Here is a 19,956-nt window from a genome sequence, read left to right on the forward strand (position 1 = left end):
CTCAGACTGCTGATCTCCTGGGATTTTCACGCACAACAGTCTCTAGAGTTTACAGAAAGTGATGCGAAAAACTAAAAACATTCAGTGAGCAGTAGTTATGAGGGCAAAAATGCGTTGTTAATGAGAGGTCAGAGGAGAAGGACCAGACTGGTCAAAGCTGACAGGAAGGTGACAGTAACACAACTAACCACATATTACAACAGTGGTATGCAGAAGAGCATCTCTGAACACATAACATGTCAAACCTCGAATTGGATAGGCTACAGCAGCAGAAGTCTAATAAATAAGTCTAATAAATAACTAATGAAGTGCTCAGTGAGTGTATATACGGTACTGTAGGTGGGTTCCATTGGATATATGGCTAATGGGATTAACAAAAACAAGGGATTTAGTCTACCATGAACCATGTACTCAGCACCTGATTGGGTAGACAGCAATGAATTTGTTTTGCCAAATATAACAATATGGCAGACGACTGATAAACTCTCTTATTCCTCCAAAATACATTTATAAAAAATTTGAGGCCAGAAATAAGCAATGCAGTTGCTGAATCTTGATACATATTTAATTGGCAATGACTTGACTAAATTCTTATGAAAGGTCGAGACCATACCTAAAATTTTTCTCTGAGTGGTCCTTGCATGAGATCCATTGTGTCTACTGTACTTGCAGACGAATGCTTCAGAGTTCAGATTGCAAACAAGGACCGCTATTGCTCCGAGTGATCCTTGCATGGGATCCATTGTGTCTACTGTACTTGCAGGCGAATGCTTCAGAGTTCAGTTTGCAAACAAGGACCGCTATTCTCCAAGGAGGTTTTCCCTTGCGGAGAAAGATGAGATGTGTCTTCGTGATATGCACTTGTGTCATCTATGTTAGACAAGAAACACTGATATCTGATCCTCCTGGAATCTCTTGTCAATCAGTGAATTTAATCAATCCATATATTATCAGATAGAACAGTAAACTAGCAGTGACACAGGGCTTGAGGGCCAGGTGTCAGACTGACTGAGGAGCGTGTGATCTTTGGCTCATTTGTACTGGTCTTTGGCAGCCCCCAGCCGGCCCTCATGGCCAAGGTGTCACTGCACGCCCAGGCAGCAGGCCAAGGACCCTGAGGGGCAGGAATCTGGAACAGAAGGCTGCAGAGGGGGCGGGGGCCACGAGGAGGGAGAGATGAATCTGTGGAGTGAAATCAAGCGCAAGTCCCACAACATCAGGTAAGAGCCCTTGGGGGACGGGGGAGTTGAGGTCAGAGCAGTGAGTTGCAGGTTGAAGTATGTATTTAAGGACCACTTTGTGCTTAAATACTGCTTCAATGTGCTTCATACTCTCAATCGGGGAAACATACACTCACTGAGCACTTTATTAGGTAGACCTGTACACCAGCTTGTTAATGCAAATATTTAATCAGCCAATCATGGGGCAGTAACTAAAGGCATAAAAAGGTCAAGAGGTTCAGCTGTTCTTCAGACCATATGTCAGAATGGGGAAGAAAAGTGATCTAAGTGACTTTGACTATGGAATGATTGTTGATACCGAACACAATGTATCTCAAACTGCTGAACAGTCTGAGTTTGCAGAGAATTGTGCGAAAAACAAAAAACATCCAGTGAGCAGCAGTTCTGTGGGCAAAAAACGCGTTGTTAATGAGAATGATCAGAGGAGAAGGGCTAGCTGGGCAAAGCTGACAGGAAGGTGACAGTTATGCAAATAACCACACATTACAACAGTGGTATGCTAAAGAGCATCTCTGAACACACAACGCATCATAGCTTTAAGTGGATATGCTACAGCAGCAGACACCAGTTCTAAAAAATAAGTCCAATAAACACCTAATAAAGTGCTCATTGAGTGAATGTGTATCAACAAAGGAGTTTAATAATCATTTTCAGAAGAATATAGCCTTTTGTGCACCTTTGAACTGTTGTGCCAGGATATATAGGTGATGTTTTGAACCAGTCATATATAAATGGTAAATTTGGCATTTATATAGCGCCTTTATCCAAGGTCAAGTCGCCATATATGCAACTGACCTTTCTGTGATTGTATTGTCTGTTTTACCAGCTAACTTCAAATCATGGGCTATAATCTGCCCAGTCACAGTGGATACGTGTTCTGATTGATTCCCCATTAATGGTAAATGGTAAATGGCAGGCATTTATATAGCGCCTTTATCCAAAGCGCTGTACGATTGATGCTTCTCCATTCACCCATTCATACACACACTCACACACTAACGGCGATTGGCTGCCATGCAAGGCCCCGACCAGCTCGTCAGGAGCATTTGGGGGTTAGGTGTCTTGCTCAGGGATACTTCGACACAGCCCGGGCGGGGGATCGAACCGGCAACTCTCCAACTGCCAGACGACTGCTCTTACTGCCTGAGCCATGTCGCCATAGTCTTCTAGTTTTTTTACTCTACTGCACTTGCTATTTTTTGGGGGGGCTTGGCCTTCCACCGTTTTCAATTTCTGGTAAAGTGTCTTTTTTGACAATGTCTCTATGGAAAATGCAATTTAATTAAGGTGGGAATGTATACAGTGATGCAGTTTATCCTAATTAAGGTACTCTGTCTCAATGGCAAAATACAGCTTCATGCTGTTTAAGCTTGAATATTCATAGCTAAGAACAAGTCTTCTACTGACTATGACAGTAATTCCTATTTTAAACGAGGCAGCCTGGCTGGCACTACGTCACATTCTGTTTACCTAACTTGTCCTTAATTACATAAATGGCCCCATGTTGGGAGATTGCAGTGAAATTTAGGGATTTGTTCAGACAGTACTCAGGGAGTGAAGTGTAATGGGATTGCTCATGAATGCCTTTCTTGGCAGCTCAGGCCAGAAATTGTGTTGATGTAATTTGTCTGAAGAGTGAATCTGAGAGAGAGCACAGAAGATTGTATTAGGTCAGATGGGGCAGAAGGGGGATAACTTCCTACTGGAGTCTGAGTGCCAGCAATAAGATGACTTTCCCAGCTGTGTGTAGTAATTTTTCAGACTTATTGGTCTTCTGCTGCTGTAGCCTATTCACTTAGATGTTTGATGCAATGTTCAGAGATGCTCTTCTGCATACCACTGTTCTAATGTGTGCTTATTTGTGTTACTGTCACCTTCCTGTCAGCTTTGACCAGTCTGGTCCTTCTCCACTGTCCTCTCTCATTAACTAGGCGTTTTTACCTGCAGAACTGCTGCTCATTGGATGTTTTTATTTTTTCGCACCATTTTCTGCATACTGTAGAGAAGTTTCTGAGATACTCAAACCCCCCTTTCTGGCATCAACAATCATTCCACGCTCAAAGTGACTTTGATAATATTTCTTCCCCATTCTGGCATTTGGTCTGAAAAACAACTGAACCTCTTGACCATGTCTGCATGCTTTTATGCATTTAGTTGTTGCCACATTATTGGCTGATTAAATATTTTCATTAACACGCTGGTGTACAGGTGCACACTGAGTGTATTTCTGTCTCCTCATTGATGGCCTTGATCTTGATCGGGTCCCTCTCTGTGTCCCTGTCACAAAAAGTTCTGATTTCCCTTCAGAACAGCTAGAATGAAGCCAGTGTCAGTGTTCCCTCAGAAGGCAGTGTTTTCTATTGCGGCAATGAACTACCTTCAGGGAATGTTGCAGTAGGCTCCTGGGAAGGGCAGAATTCTAGGAATTCTGCAGGGCCAGTGCAAGTGGAGGAGTAATTGCCAGGATTCCTGCGGAGCCCCGCCTGCACTGTCCAGCTGTGTGGGGGCCCGGGCTTCAGAGCCTTCTCTGTAGTCTGACAGAGCTCCATTCTCTCTGTATCACAGGAGCAGGGGGTGGGGCAGGCCACCATGGGGTCATTCCTGCATGTTCGCCCACATACTACGTCCCACAATAGTCGTGTTTACATGCAGAATATTTCTTCATTCCGAATAATTTGTCCCGACAGAAGACTCCAAATGAACCTTTTACACGCACGCTGAATAAATTGATGCGATTTAAAGGTGTGTGTTTACATGCCAAGCATATAATGAGAATACGACGTTTTGACATGCGCTGAATGATCTCCCGCAGCTACACATTTCTTGCAGCTCACCAAATATGCCTTGTGTATTCTGTACAATATTTGCATTTCTGCTGTCACTGTTAAGGCAGCAACGTCAGCTGAATATAATTATCTTCCAATTATTAAATGAGAGAGGGCGCAGGAGCAGCTTTACCGCAATCTCAATAAGTTCATTCATATGTTTGTAATTGGCTGGGCCGGAACCACTTTTTTGTCTGCTTTTTGCCAGCGTTTTATTTATTTGGTTGATATTTCTGTGGATTCCGCTTTCAGTCATTTTTTTAAAAATGCACCTGTTTCAATAATGCATTATTTTCAGCCGTTCAACCAACAATCTTGCTCTCTGATATTCCGGTTGAATGTCCAGGGCCGGTACCCTGCCAGCTCCCAAGGTTATTGTTTCTAATGTGCGTGAAATCACGAAGAGGATTTTGCAAAACAAAGAGGACCGCTGCTGTGTGAATCAGTTGAGTCTGCCTACAAGAGCAATGCAGGCTATTGAGATAGACTAAACTGAGACTTCAGTACATCCCCATGCCTTGGGGAATATGAACTCACTCAAAGTACATTTAGAAATTTTGTTCAGGCTCTCAAACAACTTTACATTTCAGGCACTAATGAAGTTGGGAATGATGAAAACATGCATTATTGAATAACCTGCACTGTAAGTCTTTTGAATTGCAGGTTAGATCCATCAGAAATGCACCAGCATTACATAAAATAAATCTTTATCATTACAAAACCATTTCTTTTTTAAAGAGATTGTCTTAATCGTATTATATCTGTGTGATGCTGCTTTGAATAAACACAGTGGGGGGAATAAAAAACCCACGCAAATGAGGATAAAAATATTTCACTAAATCACAGAATTGTACAGTAAGGAGCTTATCTGCTGGGTCGCACTACTCAATATTTTCTTCACCTGATACACGCAATAATTGTTGTATAACCGGAAGACAGTACAGATAGTGGTAGTGCTATTTATGTATCTGTGTACGGGTGTAAAAGTGAATGTGCGTGTGTGAACACAGGGATGAATCTGGGTTAATGCTTGAGGTGCACCATTCAAGCAGAAGCACTACATCACATGCATGGACCTGCCCCTCCTCGCTCCATGCAGACCGGCTGGCTACATATAACCTGTTCTTTGCTTTCATGTTTGGATTTTTGTCCAGAATGATTGCCACCCTTGATAAACATGGCAAAAAAACGAAAATACGTCAATTTACCTACCCTGTGCCCAGGCCCGCATTAAGGGGTTTGGAGGCCCTGGGCTGTTACATAGGTGTGGCTCCAAGAGAGCGACACACACTACTGATTCTGAGTATGTGATTTACAAAGTCACATTGAGATTCACAGTCGCTCTGGATGAGAGTGTCTGCTAAATGCCTGTAATGTAATGTAACAATCGACTCACAATCATTAGCCTCCTTCAAAGCCAAAATATACCTATCGGATGCTGCCTTATAGGCTACTATACCACATATCACTAAAACCACTGAGATCACATTCCCCCTGATTGGCTGATTAAATAATCGCTTGAATTAGGTGAATGAAGTAGGTGTTCCTAATAAAGTGCTATCTATGTATATATTTTTCATGTTAACATTAATATTAGAATTTATTATTAAGACATAATGAGCTTTACTTCTTGAATGTGGTTCTCCCTGCATCACTGTGCCATGCTGTAATTTGTATGACAGGAAGAAAATGCATTGAACCACAAGAGAATGCTAGGGAGAGCCAGGAGGCATGCTTTTTTTTTAAGTCACAAAAAATTAGCAATACGCATGGTATAAGTCTTCCCTCATTAATTAAAGACTGATCATTGCAGTAACCTCTGCTGGCTCTTTCAGCCTTTGAAATACATTTGAATTTTGACTGCTGATATTTGTATTGAAGTGAGAAAAGCAGTGGGTGACTTGGAGATAGGTGCGGTTGTTGAGTCCTCCAGTGGTGGCTGCTGGGTTTCTTTGCCCCTGTGGGTGTGACTGATCCTTTTCTGTGACCTCTTCCTCTGTTATGAAGCCTGACTCCAGAGTATGGACAAGGCTGTTAAAGCAGCTCCATTCATCTGCTTGCCACACAGCTGGTTTTGTGACTCACAGTATGGAGGGCCAACTCTTTTTGAGGATGCACAAGCACGCATGCACACACACACACACACATACCTACAGCCACCCTCAATAGGACCCTGAAAAGCAGGAACAATCCTCACGGGATCATTTATGTCAAATCTCTCCTTGTTTCACTTTGCTGTTGGCATCTGCCATCTGAGATCAGTAGAAGGCGCCCATGAAGACCTCGAATTAATCCTGCACTGCGCACGACATTTGAAACTGTTTTTGGCTGCCAGAGCTGGCTCCAGCTGGCAACTTTGTGTTTGTTAAAGATTCCATTACCCAAGCTGTATATTTCCCTTTAGCACCTCCTGTGCTGTAAAATTGAATTTATTTGTCTAACGAATGCGATTTGTGAATTTTGCAGTGTCACCGTTAAAATGCACACTGAATGAGTGATGGAGGAGCCCACTGAAAGGTTTCAGAGAGGTTGAGAGAGGGTTTTCAGAGAGACTGTGTCTTCTCTTTAGTTTTGCTGGCGACAGTTCATCCCCTAGCACGGAGGTTTGTTTTTGACATGGAAGGTGCAAAAAGCCATTAGTTCCAGTGAGTGCAACTGTATACGCCTGCCAAAATCAGATAACTGCAGCTGAGCCGTGAATCCTGTACTGTGGACAAGGGCGCCAGAATTCATAATGTGAATGGTTTGGTTACTTTCCAAATTTCTCTCCGTTAGGTAGGTGCAGAAAAGGGAGTACGATCACATTTCTTCAGGAAATGAGAGGCTCAGAAAAGCCAATTAATTTCCTGGCTCTCATGTCACTTACTGCATGGAGCTTTGGGTTTTTTTTTGTGAAACAGCTGTTCTTCCAGAGATCCTGCTTTCTGTACATCCTGCTCTGCTGCTCCGCACTGCCCCTCCAATCCTGTAGATACTTGCTAAGGTGTTACTAGGTGGTTGCTTAGGTGTACCAAGTGGGTGCTAGGGCATTGTGATTAACTTAAATATCTCGGAAACTATTGGGAATTTTAAAAAGCTGTATACAGCCACACCATTTGGGATAGGGCCAGACGTTTTGGTTGGTTTGGTGTCGAGATCTGTGGGAAAACTGTGATCTGTGAGAGAGATAGCGGACAAAATATCCATAAATATAATAATAATAATAAACTTAAAACATTTTACACCTCCAGTCCCTGCAGTCACCAAATGCAATACTGATGTATTCTTCCAGTTGATTGTAAATATAGAAGAAAATTCTTGGCCGATTTGGCCTTTTCTGTATACAGTATTTTCTCATCTGTAGATAGATATGAGTGAGAATTTTTTATGGATATTGCATCAAATAAAACCAATGTCGAATGTCAATGTCCAACACATACACACACACACACACACACACACATACATGCACGTACATACACTCACACTCTTACTGTACATATAGACACTGTATGCACATGCACAAGCACACACATATGAGAGGCCATTATACTCTCTCTCACACACCACTCTCTCACATACACCACTATACTCTCTCACACACCACACTCTCTCACATACACCACTATACTCTCTCACACACCACACTCTCTCACATACACAGGCACGATTGCACACTTGAAGACATACACAACGCTGGGTTTTAGCAGTATGACAGGGTTGCATCATTGACCTGGCCTTGCATACGCCTGGTAACAATGTTGTTCATAACTACAATAAGAATAGTGTATGGCATGGACTTTTAACTGCAGGCAAGAGTATTTGCTTGTTTCCCTCTTTCTGTGTTTTCGACCAACCAACCAATCATTACCTATACAATGCCCTGTCAGAAAAGTAAGTGCATAATTTCTGAGATACTAGTCCCATTGCTTTTTAAAAGAGGAACTGTCAAGCTGAATCTTGAAATACAATTTGCCCGTGAATCAAAACAGGACCTTTAACTGTGCACTGATTAAGATGAATCACCCACTTCTTTTGATTGCTGGATCTTTGTGAATCCATTACCTCAGTTCATTTTCATTGGCCATTGCTGGCACTGGCTTGACACACAGTTGGACACACTGTGCTGGGCACATAGAAGCTGGCCACCATGTATTTCTATAAAAGATGGCCACCATGCATTTCTAATACATAATTTAGGTAGTTTTATATTATATTCAGCTTTGTTGACATAATATTCTTTTGGCATGTTGTCTGTCTGTTTGGATCAGAAAATATGCTTATGAACAGATTTTGAATGATTGGATCACAGCTTGCAAGCAGCCCCATGGGTTGGTCTGACAGGCAGCAGAGAGTAACTCTGGTTGTGGTGTGTGTCTGTAGGGCAAGGCTGGAGGCCTTCTCAGACAACAGCGGGAAGCTGCAGCTCTCCTTGCAGGAGACCATCGACTGGCTGACACTAAAGGATGAGGAGCTGTCAGAGCAGCTGCCCATAGGGGGCGATGTGGTGACCGTCCAACAACAGAGCGAATTCCACCAGGTAGGCCCATAGTGACGCAGCTCAGACAGTTCTGCCCAAGCACCGATCCAGGTTCTGCCCCACTGGACTTAAAACGATCTCATTACCAGTTTACTTAAACAATACAGCATAAACCCTGCATAATGTTACCATAATTATGACAAGACTAATCATGACAGCATATTACACGTCACATCACTGTCATCATATATATGCAGCAAATGTACATTTCAACACATCTTCTCAAAAGCGCTCACAGTATACTACATTATGTCAGTGTAGTCACATGGACAGTATTGTAAGCTGTAATGTGTTGTTATGACCAATTATGACAGTTACTATGCCACGCTATTAACAGTATGTTTTAGTATAAAGCTTTATCGTGTATAGTTCGAGCAAACAACAAAACAAGTATGGAAAATACTATCTAGGACACAAAGTGTTTTATATTGGTTTTCTCTAAACTATGTTAATTCAGTTAAATGTTGGAAAATGTGTCCTATGCTCTGATCCTAGACAAAGTACAAAAAATAAAGCAAATTAAATGTACTGATGGTTTCCTTTCACTATGTAGTTGTCACATCCCATTCTTGTTATTTCCTGATTTCTGTGTTTTATGTATTTTTTTCTTAGTTCCATGTTCTGTTTCATGCTTTCCTGTCATGTCCTGTGCCTCTGTCTTAGTTTGTTTTCTTGTTTCTCCATTTATATATATTCTCTGTGTTAATATTCTGTTTCATGGTTTCCTTTTTGCCCGGTTACATGTCCACACCCCCCGCACCTGATATGTGTGTCCTCATGTGTGATTGTCTCACCTGTTCCTCGTTGTCTCTTGGATAGTCGTGCATATAACCCTACCTGTTCTAACTGTATGGTCTTGTGCCTTCGTGGTCCTGTCCTGCTTTCTCGTGTCTGTTCCCCAAGTTCCTGCTACCTGCCTGTTCCTTCCTGCTACCTGCCTGTTCCTTCCTGCTGCTTGCCTGTTCCTTCATGCAACCTGCCTGTTCCTGTTCCCTGTGTACCTCCCCTGTTCCTGTCTTCATGCTCCATCCAGTCTCCAGCCCTCCAGTCTCCTCTCCTCCAAGCTCCTTCCATGCTTATGCCTGCCCCATCGGACTGACTTCCTGGTTTTGACCTTCGCCTGCCCTTGGACTACATATTTGCTCATTCTTTGTTCCTGTTTGCTGGCTCTTTACCTGGACTGTATAACCTTGCAAATAAATGTACCGATTCTTCCAGTTGCGAGTCTGCGCTTGGTTGCTGGATTTTGTTTTGTGACGATAGTAAATTCACGTTATTTTGTTTAATCGTTCGTCTCTATAAATTGTTTTCTTTTAACCCTTTCCTTTAAATGTGCATCACATGTATCACATGCATGTATTTCAAAATTAGGTTAACCTTAGCCCCGTTAGCCAAAATTACAGGTGTACAAGTCAAAATCCTGAAATTGCGCACATCTGTATATTCATTCTGCTATGCGAACGCAGCGGTATCCCTAAACACTCGGAATATGACACATTATACCTTGTTGGAAAGGGTAGGAACCCCCCCTACAAGAAGCGAGCCATGTTTTACATTAGTTCAGTATTGAAATGATGTAGAACTGCATTTACACAACAATAAAAAGTAGTTCAAGACGGCATTAGCTTAGGTATAGTCCCGGCATAAAATGGCTGAAAAAATGTAAATGGCTGAACGGATTATGAAATAAACTCAGAAGGTTCATCAGAAAAGCAGGTAGCTTCATAACCGGGTGGGATGTTTGCAGTGGCAGTTCTAGGATGTTTTTACAAGGGGGGTCCAAGGGTTGTCTGGGGGTGGCCACCATATCTCCTGGCTTTGTGTGCACAAAACATTTTTTTTTTTATTGTTTCACGTACAAAAAAACTACAAAAAACACTATGCATTACTAGTCTACTAAGACTGAACATAAATGAATAGGCTATAGGCTACTGATAAGCTCATTTACAGGATAACATTAACAATGACAAATTATAGGCTATGAGCCTCTTTTGTCATCACAACCCTTCTCTGAGCTCACTTACAAAAGTTACAATAAGCTATTCAGTAGACAAATGCTCTAAGCAAACCACCAAACAGACTTCAATTTGGAGTGTAAGCTACAGTCAGAAAGTTCTGGCTGATGAAATTCATTGTGCAGAGCTTAGCCTTGTGCCTTCCTGAAGAAATGACATTGCTGTAAGTCTATGAGCCTGCCTGATAATTAAGCTGAGAAATTACATTTGGATGTAATATAAATGCCAAGTGAACATGTGTAAAAGGCAGGATTTAATTATGTAGTTAAAAACAATTTTGTTTAGCTTACATTTTTCATTCTTCTACAGCTTCAACATGTAATCACCAATTTAATCAAGTTTAGCATATAAAAAAGATAAGATAACACTTTCTTTATCATATGTAGTTTTATTCAATATATTTAATATAAAATATGTAAAAATATGGTTCCAGTTGGCTTTATCTAACGTTAACGTTATCCACTAGAGGGCAGCACTCTATTCGTATTTAGAGTGAATTTCCTCACAGAGCAACAATTCAGTAATTTGATATGGAAGATTATTAAATTGACTTGTAATAAAACGAAATGGACTACATTAAAAATAAAACTGTTCAATAAATCCCAAATGGTGTCTAACATGACCTATTGAATGTCATTCTCACTCCCTAGTATCTGGAATCTGCATATCTCCAGCCCAAGATCTCAAATAGCGCCAGAATCTCGCCGACTTCCGAGGTAGTTTTAAGCAAAAGTGTTTGGCCAAATGAGCTATAAACTCCAGGGATGATAGCCAGGGGTGTTCTCTAAATTTCCTGAAAAGCACAAGTTGATGGGACACTTGTAGCCACTATGGCGAGTGTTTGTTTGACTGAAGTGACTAGCGAATTCTCAAAATGGCTTCTGTGTTGAATAGGAAAGGAAAGGACAGTTGATTCCAAATGAACCAGTAGCATGTGATTGGACGAACAAAATGTCAATCTTTCAGCCCTGGACACAATGCATGGTGAGGCCAGGCCTCCGTTGCCCACCCATTTTCAGTGATCTGGGCAATCACATATTGGCATGAAAAAAAAAGCATTACATTGACTTCTATGAAAAGCGAATTTCCTAGGGGAGGCCTGGCCTCCCTTAATACAAACTGATAGGGAAATCTGGCCTGTTGCTTTACAATTGCAATATTGGGTTTTAGCCATGGGAAAATTTAGATTTATGAACAAAACTAAAATAATATGAATATAAAAAATAAAAAATATGTTTTTTGTTAAAATAAATAAAATAAATATATTTATTGTTTTTTTTAAATCTCTCTCTTCTCTCAAATTATTGGGGAGGCCAGGCCTCCTCCACCTCTACGGAGGAGCCTCCACACAAGGGGGCCATATTATATTAAAGAAACGCAGCATTCAAGTCATTGATTTATTGTTGAGACTAACGTTCGTTAGCTAGCTAGCTGGCTAGCTAATAGCCTTCAATTTAGTCAGCTAGCTAACTAGTTTGATATGATTTCATGATGACATTTAAATTATATTTCAACCATAACATGCATACCATTCAACATATTCAATATTTCAAACTGTCGCACTGACAAGAGCAAAATAAAGTTTAGAGGCTTACACCATACAAGCTTACAAGCTGTCCTGGTGATTCTAGCTTTTTTGTCTTGCAAGCGGAAAAGACGGTGTCTTCGTAAAAACAGATTTACTGATGAAACAGCCAATAATGTGCGAATCAGATTGGTGCTTCTTACATGAGCGCTTCTGACGCAGCAAAACGGCAAAGACAGTCTTGGTAAAAACGGTATCTTGGTAAAAGCAGACTGGCTATGTGCAGGATGGCACTGGGGTGGCCCATCAGTTATTAGGGGTGGCACCGGCCACCCTTTTAGAACCGCCCTTGGGTATTTGGTTCCATAACTATGTCCGTGTCTAATAATTTCCAAACAAACTAGTATTACTACCAAAAAAAAACAATGCGTCTATTCACACAACTTCTGAATTGCATATTGCATATGATTTCCATGTTGATGGTTTCCATACAATGGTTAGAATATGGTTCTTATTGACTCCACATTGTAAGCCGTTCATATGGCATGGGGGAACCTGCCCTACTTTGCAAATAAGAGGTTGATACAAATCTAAAGTGTTCTACGTATCTGCTCATTCTTTGTTCCTGCAAGCGGAAAGTCTGTTTAACAATCGGGCGGTTTTATTGCATCACAGTTTTTATTATCTTAGAAATACACTCACTGAGCACTTTATTAGGAACACATTTACTTTATTACACCTACTTATTCATGCGATTATCTAATCAGCCAATTGTGTAGCAGCAATGCATGCAATCACGTACATAAACCATCAGAATGGGGAAAAAATGTGATTTGAGTGTCTGAGAAACTGCTGATGTTCTAGGATTATCATGCACACTAGTCTCTAGAGTTTGCAAAGACTGGTGCAAAAAGTCAAAAATAAATCCAGTCAAAGCTGACAGGAAGGTGACAGTTGCACAAATAACCACACATTACAACAGTGGTCTGCAGAAGAGCATCTCTGAACACACAATGCATCATAACTCTAAGTGGATTGGCTACAGCAGAAGCAGTCTAAAATATAAGTCTAATAAATACCTAATAAAGTGCTCTATGAGTGTATGTTATATGGTAAATGGTAAATGGTTGGGATTTATATAGAGCCTTTATCCAAAGCGCTGTACAATTGATGCTTCTCATTCACCTATTCATATACACACACTCACACACCAATGGCAATTGGCTGCCATGTAAGCCACCAACCAACTTGACAGGAGAATTTGTGGGTTAGGTGTCTTCAGGGACACTTCGATAAAGGGCGGGAGTGACGTGGCAACCCTCCGAGTGCCAGAAGCCTGCTCTTACTGCCCGAGCCAATAATTGTGGATTATACAGTACATGCATGGTGGGTGAAATGGACTGGTCTCCCTGTTCTGCGCATGTATAATATCAAATATTCTGTCATCTTGTTTTTTTTATTTTTTTATTTTTTTTTTATTCTGCAATAAAGTGCATTACAGAAACAATCAGACATTCAAAACAGAAAAGAACCAAACAAACAAAATAAAACAAACCAGCAAGCAACCAGAGAGAAAGAACAAAAAAAAGAAAAAGGAGATTCAGTAATAGTAAAGATTATGAAAACACTGTGTGAATAAAGGTATGCATGTTTATTATGGATGGTGGACAGGCATTAAATAAATATATGTATAAATATATGTGTGTGTGTATATGTGTGTATATATATATATTTAGGATAAAGGATAGGTTGAATAGAAATACCAAGGAATAGACTTCCTGTGTGTGAAAATGAGTTGCTGTCGGTGAAAGCTTAAGCATGAATAAAATGTAAACATCCCTGATTCCCCGGTAGTCTTGCCATGGGAAATCACCAGCAATCACTTGCTGTGGTCATGTTGTTAAACCAGCATCAAGAGGCTCCGGCAGTTATACTGTGTGGCTGCTGCTTTCTTCTGTGGGAGATTTTTACAATTTGTAATCTACATCCTACATGTGGTAAGAGGATTGGACCACAAGCTTATACAAATTTAATTCCACAGTATATTACCACAACCCCTACCTAAGATAATACAGCAGTGATGGTCAGAGAATTTCCCATTGCATAGGAAATCAGTTTCATTGGGATGTAAGCATGTAAATAGTTTACCCTAAATCACCTGTGAGCAGTAGTCTGTACTGTGTGAGTGCTATAGTATATCACAAGACATCATTGTTCCTGTCCTTTTTTTACCCTGTACCTTGTCTCCTGTCTTACGTCCTGGGCCCGTCGCCACACCCACTGCAATGAGATCACATTATAAATGTTATGTGATCATGATCATGACAATTGCAAGGTCTTTGAGGTGAAAATGCTGAATGACAATTATTATTATTATTATTATTAGTTAAGAAGAAAAATCTAAATACTTCAGGTGTCCCAAAGTAATGTCTTAAATTACCTGAATTCACTGTACTGTTCACTGTTTTGGGTATAGGTGGACATGCACAGTATGTTAATGTTGTGTGTAGGTGGAAATGTTTAGTATTTTTGGTTTAGATGGACATGCTCAGTGTGTGAATGTTGTATGTAGGTGGAATTGCTTGGTGTTTTGGTTGTAGGTGGACATGCTCAGTGTGTGAATGTTGTGTGTAGGTGGAAGTGGTTGGTGGTTTGGGACGGATATGCTCAATATGTGAATGTTGTGTGTAGGTGGAAGTGTTCAGTGTTTTTGGGTGGATATGCTCAGTATGTGAATATTGTGTGTAGGTGGAAGTGTTCAGTGTTTTGGGGTGGATATGCTCAGTATGTGAATGTTGTGTGTAGGTGGAAGTGTTCAGTGTTTTGTGGTGGATATGCTCAGTGTGTGACTGTTGTGTGTAGGTGGAAGTGCTTGGTCTTTTGGGTGCAGGTGGACATGCTCAGTGTTGATGTACTCGGTGTGTTGGACGACACATTGCTTCAATATTCAATGTAACAGAATAATGCCTGTCTTGTAAATTTCATTTTTAATGTGATTCACACGAACGTACATCACAAAACTCTGGACGTAACACTACATAGGGCCAGATTTAGTAAGCCTTTTGTGCTGATTTTCAGGTGCACATGTGACTCATTCTGCCCAGGAAACATGCAAATTTGCAAATGAAATTTGAAGGCAGTCCCATTCACTGAAAATAAAACAATTTCAGACAGCCCACATTTTGCGCTGCAAGCTTTCATGTACGTAGATCTGGCCCATAGTGTTCTTTGTTGCACAGTTAAGTCTGTGGGTTGAAAAATAACTTTTGTTGGGCTTATGTGAGTAAATGAAAAGGCTATGACAACCTCTCTGCAGGAAATACATGTTTCACTATTGGGTAATGATTTTTTTTAAGTGCCAAGAAACAAATGACATCAGCTTTGCCTTCGAAGGCTGTGTGTGCATTTAAGCTCCGCAAACTATCACCTTCCTACTACTTCACTGTTGGAACACTAGTGCTTTTCAAGTTTTTTTCAACTGTAAATTGCTAGTATACCTATACATTGCCTGTATGCCTATACATTGTGTATATGCCTACATTGTCTCCGTGCAGAATTTACAGCTGTCTGTGTTTCACATCTGAAGGCCTTCGTGGAGGATGTCAGGTCCAGGGGTCCCTTCATTTACTCTGTGCTGGAGTCAGCGCAGGCCTTTCTATCACAGCACCCCTTCACAGAAGAAGAGGAGGCACTTGCTGATGGCAAAGGTTTGCATGCTAACCCGTAATATATGGAAATTCGCTATCAGTGTGTGAACCAAACTATTTTCCACTTTTTGAAAATACCTGCATGTATTTTTGTGGAATGCAAAAGACATAAAATAGAAACTATGGTTCTGTCCGCCATTAAAAGGCGGAAATAATAGTGTTTCATTTGCTGACTGCTGCCCCCCTCCTATTGCTACTTCTGATGTTGGATAGTGCCCATCGCAATCACTTCTCTGACCGATAGAGGACCTACTCCCACCCCCACACAGATGTTTCACCACGGAGACGAATCCAGAATGTCAGCCGTTTGGTGTGGAAGCAGGCCAACTTGGTGAGCGACCTGTGGGAGAAGCTGACAGCACGCTGTGCGGACCGCCAACGGCACATGGAGCTCACTCTAGAGAGGCTCCTGGAGATGCAGGGTGCCATGGGGGAACTGTGCGTGGCGCTGGACCAGGCTGAGGGAGTGAGGGACGCCTGGGAGCCTGTTGGGGACCTCTTCATCGACTCGCTTCAGGACCATATCGATGCCACAAAGGTTTCCCACACCTCAAAGCACTAGTCTGAAACCCATATACAGTGCAGTTCATATGTATTTGGACAGTTGGTACAACTGCTTCAGGGTTGATTCTAGGCTTTTGATTTTCTTTGGAGTCTGTTATTGGTGTTTGTCAACATGAGGCCCAGAGATGTGCCAATGACAGTTAAGGAAGCCATTTTGAGGCTGAGGAATAAGAAAAAAACAATCCGAGACATAAGCTAAACAATAGGCTTCCCAAAATAAACTGTTTGGAGCATTATTAAGAAGAACGATGGCAGTAGTGAACTCAGTATTTGCAAAGAGGCTGGTAGGCCAAGGAAGTCTTCAACAGTTGCTGGGACCCCCTCGAAAATGAGCGGATGCCTCTCAAGGGGTTTATCCCGTTACAATAAATTTCCTCACCATAATAAAGAAAACCCCCAAAACACCTGTCCAACTGATCAGAAACATTCTTCAGGTGACAGGTGTGGAAACCACTAGCAAGTTGCAAAACAAAATGGCCAGGTTACAGCTTGCTAAGAAGTACCAGTGGGCGGCCTGTAGTGTAGTGGTTAAGGTAAATGACTGCGACACGCAAGGTCGGTGGTTCTAATCCCGGTGTAGCCACAATAAGATCCGCACAGCCATTGGGCCCTTCAGCAAGGCCCTTCACCCTACATTGCTCCAGGGGAGGATTGTCTCCTGCTTAGTCTAATCAACTGTATGTCGCTCTGGATAAGAGCGTCTGCCAAATGCCATTTATGTAATGTAATGTAATGTACCTAAAAGAGCCTGCAGAGTTCTGGAAAAAGGCCTTGTGGACAGATAAGACCAAGATTTACTTGTATCAGAGTGATGGAAAGAAGAAAGTGTGGAGGTTAAAATGAACCAAAGCAACCCTCCCCCTCATCTGTGAAACATGGTGGTTGGGTTGTTATAGTTTGGGTGCTGATACATTTGCTTTCATTGATAATGTAACTGCTGATAGCTGCTGACAGAAGCATCTCATCTGCTGAAGTTCAATCAAATGACTCATCAGACTTTGCTTCATCCTACAGCAAGGCAATGATCTCAAACATACAGCAGTGCTCTCTTTCTTCATAATGATGTTCCAAACATTATGGACTGTTTTTCTTTATTTTTTCTCAGCCTTCCTTGACTCATTCGCACTACTCTGGGCCTCATGTTGACAAATGCCAATAACAGACTCCAAAGGAAACCCAAAAGCCTAGAATCAAGTCTAGATACTGAAAGCTTTCTTATACCTGCACTAAGGAAGTGAGTGAATACACCTGACTAGAAGCGGCTGAGAAGCCAACTATCCAATTACTTTTAGTCTCCTAAAATGTGGGGGGACTATGTATAAACAGCGATGTGATCACCCGATATGGATGTAAATGCCCTCAAATTAAAGGGGACAGTCTGCACTTTAGCCTCACATTATATTTATTGTTTAATTTCAAATCCAATGTGCTGGACTACAGAGACAAAATAACAGAAATTGTACACATGTTCACATACAGACTGCACTGTACATAAAGGTTCCAGTTTATAATAGCATACATGCAGTAGCTGTGTGCTGCTGCAATATATGTATAAGAAGGGTAATATTAGCAATTAGCGATTGGTAAAGCAGGCCATCACAAAGCATAAAACAATTTATTCTAATTACAACATCAATGATTTACAAATTCAGATTAAAGTGCTTGGGTTGGTTCAACTCAATTAATTATTAATACCACCATTATCTTTAAAACAAATCTTAACGCATTAAGAAGCCCTGCTTTATTTTACCGCAGGGGAATGCTATGTGTACACAGAAGCCCATCACCATATTATAACTGATAAATGTACAAACAAAGATAACTGTTCTCTTGTCACAAAAAGCCATTATCTAAAATTTTGACATGAGACATGAGTCTAAAATGAGAATGAGGTAGTTTGTGTTTATCACTGCGGCCGATCAGCTCATAACTTGTCCTCCCTTCCAAATATCTTATGTGGGAATGAATACATCATTATCCACACATTGCTTGCTATGCTGGTGCCTATCTGCTCCACATTCTCAGAACAGATTGGTCAGCTCCTGGCTAAACTGAGACTTCATGTCTATGCTATTAGCCAGCAGCCATGTATAAGTAGCCACAGTGAACCAGGCACTGAGTTTCCGAGAACATCTTGGGGATGTTTGTTAGTGGTGTTTTGGTTGCACATGCTTGAATTGGTGGCATGGAGTTTACCATTACCCTCTTACTGCCCTGTGGTATTTGGGACATTATTGATCACTGATCACATGATTGATGATTGACTCCCCGCCACACAGCTGTTCAAGGAAGAGCTGACTCAGGTGAAAGAGGCCATGAAGCAGACCAATGACCAGGCACACCAGTTGGCCACCTCTAACGTCCACCTGTCCGTGGAGAATGCACAAGCCTTGGAGCACCTCAACAGCCGGTGGAGGCTGCTACAGGTAAGCTGCATGTGTGCACGCACCAAACCAGGGCCAAATATTTAATTGTTATGGATTCAAATACTTCTCTGCACTTTACTGAGCTTCTCTGGTGTATTATAACCTAATAAATACTCTCACAAAGTGCACACCCTGCCTTCTGGTCCTCTTGGTTGGCTTAATGGCACCAGACAAGACCAATAGAGAGCTGAAAAGTATTTGATTCTAAAACAATTTCATATTTGATGCTGGTTTGTCACATACGCATGCACAGACCTGCTGCTACTGTGATGGCATCTCTTTCTAACTGCGCATCACATAGAAGCTGGATTGTACTGACTTGGACGCTTCTGTGTTTGGAGGTTGAACATTCACACGGTTGACGGTAAGCCATGCGGTTCTGTTCCCCAGAACAGGCTATATAAAATTGTTTTACATTCAATGGCTGAGTGGTGGAGTGATCGAGAGGCATCTCCCATCCAACCAGCTTATTATCCATGCCATGCTCAATACTCCGATGGAGAAGTAGGAGTGTAGTGCACCATTTGAGGCTAAGAGAATACCCCTCACTCCTTCTCTCCTTGTGAATTGTTTTACACACCAGTGTCTTTTCTTCCAGCAGTTCTTCTGCTGAATAATGTGTTGAATGAAAAATTGATTATACAGTACAAGTAATCTGAATTAAAACTATCTTCCGGTGACAGAAATATAACACATTTCAGGGGCTGATTTCCACTGTTTTACTCTGATACCTTTGACCTAACTAAATTATAGATGTGGCTTCAGATGGGAAAATGTAGAGCTGTAGTGTAGATGTTCAGTGGTCTTCAGGGTAGCTGCCACTCCTTAATGTTTTGCCTGCTAGTTCTTCAGAGGCACCAACCCCCTCAGTGCTTGCAGATGCATAAACAACATATGTAAACAGATGAGGGGGTTGATATGCTGTGAAAGGGGAGGAAAAAAATATGTTTTCCATCCTGATTGTTTCATCGTGTATTCACAACTCTTTTTTCAGATTTGCCTCAGAGAACTGCATTTCTGGTGCTGGACAGGCAGGCTTTAGATGTGTAGTGGGATCTTCTGACATTTGCTGGCATTCATTTGCACAGTAAAGCCAGCACCCTGTAAATAAACCCAAATGAGCCAGCCTAAATC

The 19,956-nt window shown here is 41.4% G+C and overlaps 1 protein-coding gene across 3 annotated transcripts in view; it reads left to right on the top strand.

The window, feature by feature from the left end:
• The window catches only part of LOC133132731 (dystrophin-related protein 2-like), a 93,702-nt gene that overhangs the window by 47,061 nt on the left and 26,685 nt on the right, over nt 1-19,956 (top strand). For all 3 annotated transcript variants that reach the window (XM_061248401.1, XM_061248402.1, XM_061248403.1), the window contains 5 exons: nt 1,055-1,220; nt 8,429-8,585; nt 15,712-15,832; nt 16,102-16,370; nt 18,676-18,822. In XM_061248401.1, coding sequence (XP_061104385.1) covers nt 1,055-1,220; nt 8,429-8,585; nt 15,712-15,832; nt 16,102-16,370; nt 18,676-18,822 — 860 coding nt within the window. The remainder of the gene's footprint in view (nt 1-1,054; nt 1,221-8,428; nt 8,586-15,711; nt 15,833-16,101; nt 16,371-18,675; nt 18,823-19,956) is intronic.

Source organism: Conger conger, chromosome 7 (genome assembly GCF_963514075.1).
Source record: "Conger conger chromosome 7, fConCon1.1, whole genome shotgun sequence".
In the NCBI taxonomy this organism is placed as follows: Eukaryota; Metazoa; Chordata; class Actinopteri; order Anguilliformes; family Congridae; genus Conger; species Conger conger.